General features: G+C 50.7%; 1 protein-coding gene across 1 annotated transcript in view; it reads left to right on the forward strand.

Moving 5' to 3' along the window:
• LOC107113361 (zinc finger protein 362-like) overlaps nucleotides 1-9,432 on the forward strand; it is a 46,583-nt gene extending 37,151 nt beyond the window's left edge. The window contains exons 5-9 of the mRNA XM_015414686.1: nucleotides 1,270-1,360; nucleotides 1,963-2,187; nucleotides 4,969-5,047; nucleotides 6,159-6,317; nucleotides 8,529-9,432. Of these exons, the coding sequence (XP_015270172.1) occupies nucleotides 1,270-1,360; nucleotides 1,963-2,187; nucleotides 4,969-5,047; nucleotides 6,159-6,317; nucleotides 8,529-8,645 (671 nt within the window). The 3' untranslated portion in view covers nucleotides 8,646-9,432. The remainder of the gene's footprint in view (nucleotides 1-1,269; nucleotides 1,361-1,962; nucleotides 2,188-4,968; nucleotides 5,048-6,158; nucleotides 6,318-8,528) is intronic.

Here is a 9,432-nt window from a genome sequence, read left to right on the forward strand (position 1 = left end):
CCAGGTCCCGTTGGTGGGTTTAAATCTCCCGCCACAGTCCCATTGGTCCCCCAGTGGAGGGACCAGGAGCCTAGGCCTCATTGTTCTTCCAGAGTCAAGCTCTGGGGTATTCGCTGGTCCCTGGTGGCGGTCAGCAGACACAACAGTGAGCGACTGGCATTAAAGTTGTGAGCGAGCGATTTGGCCGCTGCATAAATTAGTTTGCTCCGGAGCCATCCTTCCTGAGCTGAGACAGAAATGTGTGAGCCGGAGGCCCACGCCAGTGTTCCCTCTAAGCTGAGTTAGTGTGGCTAGCTCACAGTTTTTTTTTAGCCTCCAGCTCACACATTTTTGTCTCAGCTCAGGAAGGATGGCTCCAGAGCAAACTAGGTTATGCAGTAGCCAACATCGCTCGCTCACAACTTTAATGCCAGGAGCTCACAAAGCAGAATTTTTGCTCACAAGACTCCACAGCTTAGAGGGAACATCGCACCCCCTTTCCACCAGAATCCTAGTGCTCTAGTGGCGTTCTCCGAGAATCGCATTAGACCTCTGGAAACAGCATGCTTCTTAACTAAGGGTGCTGCATTAAAAATAAAAATGAATAAATGGGCCTTCCTGGATTGTGCCACTTCTAACTGCCAGTGGGGCGGGTTGTCAGTTTTGGATACTTTCTTCACAGTAAAGAAAACAATTCTGCATTTAAAAAGAAAGGTATCAAGGAGAGGACATGATTGGAATCCTAGCATTCCCGAAGAAAGGAGGGTGTTTATTGAAATATTTTATTTATTTATTTTTCAGACGTGTCTTCCGCCCTCCCCCCCAGACGGGCTCAGGGTGGATCACACTATAATTGGCCATTCGGCAACACAAAACGTAATACCGAATAGTTAATGAAAACATTAAAAGAGCATTTAAAAACACTGAAAGAGCATTTAAAAATTAGGGAACCAGCTGAGCATGGTTCCCCCATCTTCATAACCCTAGAGGCACAGTCCATGAAGTGCATCCCACCTAGTATTTCCAGACATAGAATTTGGTTCTCAGACTGGTCCCTCTTCCTTCCCTGCCTTCTATTTTATGAAACTATATAGAGTCCCGGTGGCGAGACTTGGGGGAGTTTCTTTTAGCCACTGGCAGCAGGATTCTGGGAACTTGAGCCATGATGTTCTAGGCCCTTGCTTCTCTGCTTGTTTCCTTGTGAGACCAATCAAATCAGTCCTTCCTTTTTCACTCATCCCTCTTCCCTTGTGTCTCTGATAAACACCGACTGGTGGCACCCTGTAACAGAAGGAACTGCCTTGGCTTCGGAGTGGGACTTGATGCTTGGAAAGAACACTGATGCCGGTTACCGCTCCTTTAAAAAACAGCAAATTGAGCAGTAAATCTGTACCACGGTGTCCGTGATTGGCCTTGCACTTTTCTCTCCATCTCAGCCATCCTCACCTGCCAAATATGAACATTAACTGGTGCTCTTTGTCTAGTTGTTTGGGGGCGGGAGGTCTTGTTCTTAATTGGTGCTCTGTGTCTGGCCATTGGGGGCGGGGTGTTGCTGCTAGAATCTGCAAGCCATCCCACACTTGGGGTCCAAGAAGTAGTTGGTTCCTGAGCCACCATTTTGCATCTGGTTGTGTGTTTTTTTTTGCCGGGGTGGGGGATCTCTGATGTTCAGTATTCAGAAAGCAGAGCACAGAGATTCACTGCCACTTTAGACCACTCCCCTATACCAGGCAGTTTTGCATGTTAACAAAGCCTCTTCATCTTGGACCAAATAGGTCCACAATCCTGCGTATGGGGTGCTATAGGGTTAGGATTTCATGCATCAAAAGTATAGCAAATTGACTTGATTTGGGTGAGGAGGATATGACCATCTTCAGGGGGTGGGTGGGGAATGTACCCATGTATGGGAAACGGAAGATGTTTCCTTGTGTTTGGAAGCCGCTGTGCATCATGAGACTTCTTCCTCCTCCTTGCCTCCCCCAGGTGTAAAGTCTGCCCCCTTACCTTCTTCACCAAGTCAGAGATGCAGATCCACTCCAAGTCGCACACCGAGGCCAAGCCCCACAAGTGCCCGCACTGTTCCAAGTCTTTCGCCAACGCCTCTTACTTGGCACAGCACCTCCGCATCCACCTGGGCGTCAAGCCCTATCACTGCTCCTACTGCGAGAAATCGTTCCGCCAACTCTCCCACCTCCAGCAACATACAAGGTGAGTGTCCCCTTCCCTGTGGCCTCCTGATGATTTGGTGTTAAGCGCGAGGCAGGGGGAGATGACGGAATATGCAGCATCCTGTAATCTCAGTTTCTCATGGAGGGGGAAGCAAAATTCTAGCGGGTCCATGTATAAGCTTGTAAGTGTGGGGGGCAGTGTTTGGTGAAACTGCAGGAGTCCAAAGGAGTCTTTAGTGACACTCTGTTACATTTTTCATCCACTTCCACTTAAAATGCGCTCACTGTATGGAGCGGCCTGCCTGAGGAGGTCAGGAAAGCTTCCAGTCTCCTGGCTTTCCGCAAACGGTGCAAAACTTAATTATTCAAGAAGGCTTTTCTGTGCAGGCAATAGAGCTGCACTGTCCGAGGTGATTCCCAAAGTTACTTAGATAAGTTATTAGGGACAGTAGTCTATGCTACTGTGTTTAGTTTAGTGAAATTAGGATCCTACTCGGTAATTATGTTTATAGAATCATACAATTGGAAGGGATCTCCAGGGTCCTCTAGTCCAACCCACTGCACAATGCAGGAAATTCACAAATACCTTCCCCTCCACACCCCCGGTGACCTCTGTTCCACGCCCAGAAGATGACAAAAAACCTCCAGGATCTCCAGCCAAAGTGGCCTGGAGGAAAATTGCTTCCTGACCCCAAAGTGGCGATCAGCATTACCCTGGGCGTGTAAGAAAGAGCCACAAGCACTGAGGCAACCCTTCCTCACTGTGCTTTGCTTTGCTTCAGTTCTGTTTTTAGATTTCTTATTGGTTTTGCAACACCAGTCCTTTTGTATTGCTTATTGAATACCCCACTCTGTCAATTGTATCGCTTCACTCTGTGTAATCCGCTTTGTGTCCAAGTGAGAAAGGCAGACAAACAAATAAATAATTCAGGCTTTCAAACTGCCATTCTCCTAATCACCTGGTGTGATTCAAAAGAGCCTCCAGATGAGCAGTTTTTAAAATATCCATTAAAGTATGGGGAAGCTGGTTCTTTTCCCTGCTTTCCTCCCTCTTTTTACAGGCCGTGGCCCGCAGGTGTACCACAAAGAGTACACGTGGTAAGACAGGCTAGAAAAAATTCCAAGAGATTGCTGACATTTGTAGATAGATTTGCAAAGGCTGCTTTTAAATCTTCCCTGCTTTCCCAGGGTAGTAATTCTCAATCATTGCTGGGCTGGGCTGGGCTAGATCTGCCTGCTGTGTCATAAGAAATGCATTTTTAAAATAAAGAGCCCAACGTACTCACCCACCAGAGGAGTTTAGCTGCAGTGTATCTGTCCAATTCACTGCCCTGGCTTCACCTCGTTCTAGTTAGCGTCCCAAAAGCAGAGGCACCTCTTCAGTCACCTGTTCCAATCCTTCCCAACGCTTCAGAACTGTCTGTCTTCAGAGAAAGCTGCTTGGTGTGGTTCTGCATGAATCACTTCTCTGGGCCAATTTACTTGGGTGATGATCAGGGCTCATACTGTTACACAGGCTGGGCTCTTGTGAGGACAAGTCATTCTTACCACTTTCCAGAAGCGTGCCTTGGCGGTTAGAAGGTCAGGAAACATTGCTCCGAGGTAAACCTGGCCTGTTCTTCGTATCCTCCCAGGAATTTCCCCCTGGCTGTGTGCATAACAGTTCCCCAAGAATGTAGAAAAAGGGCATAGGGCTGTGGGGGTATGTTTCAGCTCCTCCAAGAATCTCAGTTTGCATTTAATTAAATCCAGGTTTGTTTGTTTTTTTTAAAAAGCAATCAAGTTCCTAGTCCTTATGGCTGCACATTTATGCCTAAACTCATCTGAGTAGCGGTTGGTGAAAAAGAGTCCAGAGCAACAATGGTAATAATAATCCTTAGAACTTCAGTGATCCGCGAAAGGGAACTGAATCCCACACGCTAGTAAGCATTGAGGAATAAATTACGCACACTTGCTCGCTTTTCATAATTAGCGGGAGCCTTAGTATTTTTCTTGGTGCGGGTTTTAATTTTTTTCTTCCCCTTTTAAGCTCCCCCCATAGATTCTGTCACGTTTGCAGCTGAAATGTGGGGGTCTCCCAAAACTGACATGTGAGAGAGCCAGGCACAAAAGCTGCATTTGATCTCAAAAGAGGAAGCAGTCGGCCTCTAAAACAAAATGTGCTACCTCCCCAGAATTCTTTGTGCTTTGATGTTTCTAGTCCTCATGGGCACACAGAGAACCTGGGAGGAAATCGGTCAGTTGAGTGCTTCAGGTTTAATAAGCAAAAAAACCCTGGTCTGCTGGGGCCTCCTGCACCCAGTTCCTCCCTCCATTTGTACCTTGCTGTTTCATCAACCTGCAAGAGCCAGCATGGCACAGTGGTTAGAGTGTCAGGCTAGGATCCGGGAGACCCAGGTTCGAATCCCCGCTCTGCCGTGGAAGCTTGCTGGATTTCATTGGGCCAGTCCCACTCTCTCAGCCCGACCTAACCTCTGAAGAAGTGAGCTCTGATTCACGAAAGCTTCTACTCACCTTGCTACATATTTTGTTCGCCTTAAGGTGCTATTGAACTCTCGCTCTTTTCTACTGCTACAGAGGCTATTGAACTCTTGCACTTTTCTACCACTACAGACAGACGAACACGGCTGCCCGTCTTGATCTACTTCACGGGGTTGTGAGGATAAAATGGAGGGGAAGAACGCGACGTAGACCACTTTGGGTCGCCATTGGGGATAAAAGCGGGGAATGAATGAAGTCAGTAAATAAACCGGTGTGTGGTGTTTGCATCGGTTCTGTCCCGTGCACTGAAACATCCCTGTTCTTTGTTGTCACGTTTCAGAATCCACACCGGTGACAGACCCTACAAGTGCCCACACGCGGGCTGTGAAAAAGCATTCACACAGCTCTCCAACCTCCAGGTCAGTAAGGAGGAGAGCGTGCGGTGGGGGAAGTGGGATTGGCCAGGAGAGAATGAGTGGGATTCAGAGGGCTTGAAAGACATGCCGCCTCTGGATGCTGCTTTACAGCCAAAGCTTGGCACTCAAAGCAGCAGACGGCGATTCAAACCCAATGCAGATCATTCAGATATCCACTTGGAAGGTGCTTCAGGAGATCAGAGTCTGGGACCAGGCCCTGGTTCCTGCCCCTTTCCAATGCCAGAGGCATGGTAAAAGAGCAGGAAGGGACAGAGGGCCTTTGAACATGCACAGAGTCCTGTTTGTTTGCTACAGGTTAACCACAATTCTGCCTCCATGTATCTGGCATGAGGAGCAAGCGCTTCCCAGAAAAGAATTTCTCTTGTCAGAGAAGACCAAAAAAAAGTGTTGGATGCATCCCTGTTTGGTGTCGCATCGTGATGCTGTTGCATTGGGTCAAGCAGGGCAAAGTGGCTGCCTCCCCCCACGTGTTCCTTCCCCTCTGAACCCTCCAGTTGCGCTTTGTAGATGCCCGATTCTTCCAGAGAGTTGCCCCCTTCTGTGACAATCTGGGCTGACATCAGACAGCTCTGCTCTGCCTCACAGGGTACAGGAGACAGGGAAATGTCTGAACATAACATAAGAACATAAGAGATGCCAATGTTGGATCAGGCCAAAGGCCCATCCAGTCCACCACTCTGTGTCACACAGTGGCCAGAAATACCAGTGCCATCAGAATGTCCTCCAGTGGGGCCAGGACATTAGAAGCCCTCCCACTGTTGACCCCCCCAAGCACCAAGAAGACAGAGCATCACTTGCCCCAGAGTCCCTATCTATACCTTGTGGCTAATAGCCACTGATGGACCTCTGCTCCGTATGCTTATCTAATTCCCTTTTGAAGCCATGGAGAACCTCTGAGCATCTGTAGGCAGGGCAAGTGTATCTGCAGCCCTGCCACTGAAGGCTCAGCGTTAGCCCAACACCAGGGAAACGCCCCCTTTAGCTAGCAAGGAACCAGCTCCTGCCCTGACCTTGCAGGGCGCAGTTTGAGGTGGAATTTGATAACGCACTTAGAAGGAGGGACCAAAAACGATTGCTCCACCGTTGCTTTCAGTCTCACCAACGCCAGCACAACAAGGACAAGCCCTACAAGTGTCCAAACTGCTACCGGGCCTACACGGACTCTGCCTCGCTCCAGATCCACCTCTCTGCGCACGCAATCAAGCACGCCAAGGCCTACTGTTGCAGCATGTGCGGGAGGGCCTACACTTCGGTGAGTGGGGGGGGGGCAGAGGAGCCACACGCGGGGGCGGGGGCGGGGGGAGAGACAGCCAGTGCCTTGTTCCGCTGAGCAGAAATACCTCTGGGAGAACAGAGCCTGTATCTGCCCTGTGTGCTTTGACTGGTTGAGTAATCCTTGACTGCCCCCGAGAAAGAGAGAATGGCACCAGAGCTATTAAACATCGGATTTCTGGACAGCCTTCCTCTATCCGCTCTCCACCAAGGCACGGATTGGTTCTTAAGGACACCGGGAAAAGCAGTGGGCTGATGGCTGGGGGGGGGGGGGCCTGAGGGGCATGCTGCCCACCCCTCCACCAAAGCCACCCCAACCTCAGTGTGTCCTTGCATGAGGTGGTCAGGAGCCACTGGTGGTCGGGGGGGGGGGGGGCGTGATTGAGGGTTTGTGGTTTGGTAGGTCATTTTCCAGCCTGTGGGCCAGGACCCAAAAACGGGCGGCCAAGCCTCTGAAAGTGGGTCACATCACACAGTGTTCCCTTTAAGCTGAGTTAGTGTGAGCCAGCTCACAACTTTGTAGCCTCCGGCTCACAGGTTGTTGTCTTAGCTCAGGAAGGATGTGGCTCCAGAGCAAACTATTGTATGCAGTCGCCCAATCGCTCGCTCACAACTTTTATGCCACTAGCTCACAAAGTAGAATTTTTGCTCACGAGACTCCACAACTTAGAGGGAGCACGGGTCGTGTGGCAGCCCCCCCTGGTAGCCCCCCCTGTTCTCACCGTTGCTCTCTCTCGTACTTTGGAAACCAAAGGACACCGGGAAAAGCACAGTGGGCTGATGGCTGGGGGGGGGCATGCTGCCCACCCCTCCACCAAAGCCACCCCAATCTCAGCGTGTCCTAGCATGAGGTGGTCAGGAGCCACTGCTGGTGCAAGCTGGTGGTCCCGAGGGGCGGGGGGGGGAATTGAGGGTTTGTGGTTTGATACGGCATTTTCCAAAACCTGACCCTGGAAACAGCAGCATCCCACGTCACATCTCAGCTGAGATTTTTTTTTCTTTTCACTGCGTAGACGTGTTGAACAGGTGAAACATGTCTTGACGGTTACTGGAGTCAGTTTTTAAAAACCTTTGGGGGGATTAGAGGGGAAGGAAAGATGGTCAAAGGCTGGGATGGAACCTCCATATGCAAAGGCTGTGTATGTCGGAGTGCCACTTGCTTTGGGTTCGTGTGATGGTGGTTGGTCTCTCCAAAACATCTGTTTAGCCACTGTAGAAAATAGAAGGCTGAACTGGGTGGGTGCCGAGGTCAGAGTCTGCCTGGGGCGCCAGAAAACCTTGGGCCAGCCCTGGATGGGTCACCGTACCGAAAAGGTAGAATTTCCTGTGCAGTGACTCAGCAAGCAATCAGCTCATGCGTCTAAATAGTCACTACATTTGGGTTTAGATTCAGGTGGGGGCAGCCGCACTGGTCTGAAGCACCAGAACAAAGTTCGAGCCCAGCAGCACCTTTAAGACCAACAGAGTTTAATTCTGGGTATATATACCTTTCGATTTATTGATCGCTCAATCCGGCAGAGCTGCTGGCTCTGAGTGATTTACACTTACACAGGTTTCACACAAGACCCTAACAATTGTTCATAGGGGTAAGGGAGGTCAACATATAATTCTTTTAAATCGCACACGTTTGCAGCCGATGGGGATTCTGTTCAGCTGTAGGCTTCAGACGTGTTCCGGACGGCATTCACTTCGGCTTGGCTTGATGACGTTGGCTCTTCCTGGGCTGCTTTTGAGTCGTAGCGCCGCACTGCCACCGCCTGGCCAGATTGGCCCATCACAGGCTTCTTAATGCCTGTATGAAGTTACGTGTGCACGCACAGACTTCTTCAGATACACGCACACAAAAGCTTCTACCCAGAATTAAACCAACAGAGTTTAATTCTGGGTAGAAGCTTTCGTGTGCGTGTATCTGAAGGTGCCACTGGACTCAAGCTTTGTCCTGCTTTTGGGATTGTCAATCTTCAGGGTTGGGAGAAAAAGCAGAGACAGCCTTCTGCAATCTCAGCCTCCCATCTTCCCCAGAGTGTCCTGTATGACATCAGGGAAGACGGCTACCTTGGTTTGCCAGAACCTGAGGAGGGCCATCATGAATGTAGGAAGTCCAGGCCGATGGGGCAAGGAGAGCCCGACTCCTCCTGTCTGTGATCCCCCCCCTGATGTGGTTTCCTCTCTCTCTTTCCTCCCCAAACAGGAGACCTATTTGATGAAACACATGTCCAAACACACAGTGGTCGAACATCTAGTGAGTCAACACTCTCCTCAAAGGACGGAGTCTCCCGGCATCCCAGTGCGAATCTCTCTCATCTGAATCTTGGGGAGCGCGGCCCCTCTCGAATCGCAAAGCGGAGGGGGAAGGACAGCACAGCTTGGGATAGGATCACAGGAACCACAGCTCCTTCCGGGCACCCCCCACCACCCTAACCCGGCCTCCTCGGGTGCCCCCGCTGCCTCTCCCCCTCCACGGCCAGGATAAAGAGACAGAGTCTGGACACGCGACCCGCCCCGAGCTGGGGAGTTCCTCCTTCAATCTTGGTGGCAGCCAAAGACCGTTCCAGAGCACTTTGAACCTCTGTGTGTGTGTCTCTCCCGCCCCCCAAACATCCCCATAGCCCATCTTGGTTTTGGATCACCTCCAGCCTTTTTAAAGCCCCAGTCCTGTTTGTCCTTCCAGGTTTTGTCTACCCCCCCCCACTTTGTTTTAATTTGAGATCTAAACCAACCTTATAATTTATTGGCCGCACACTCGATGCAATTACCAAGAGGGCACCGACCCTTTCTGGACTCTCTTTTGGAGAGGCAACGGATGGGATCCACGGAGGCACCCAGAGGCTTTGCCAAGGGCGAACGGCAGCTTTGCCAGGGGCGAACTGCCGCTAAGACGTCCGTCACAGGGCCCTCGATGTGAAGGTGTCTGGTCTCGGGGAGGGGGGGTGGCCTCTGCTGCCAAATTGAGCCAGATTGCAGCAACCCCTGCTTGGAGCGATTTAGGAGAGGGGGCGGGTGCCCCGGACTAGAAAGAAGCCGGAAAGAGAGTAGCTTTTGGAAGATTGACTAGAGTGTGACACAGCTGGAGAGAACCCGGAGGAGAGCGGGCG

Source organism: Gekko japonicus, unplaced genomic scaffold (assembly GCF_001447785.1).
Source record: "Gekko japonicus isolate JY-2015 unplaced genomic scaffold, Gekko_japonicus_V1.1 scaffold1156, whole genome shotgun sequence".
NCBI classification, from domain to species: Eukaryota; Metazoa; Chordata; class Lepidosauria; order Squamata; family Gekkonidae; genus Gekko; species Gekko japonicus.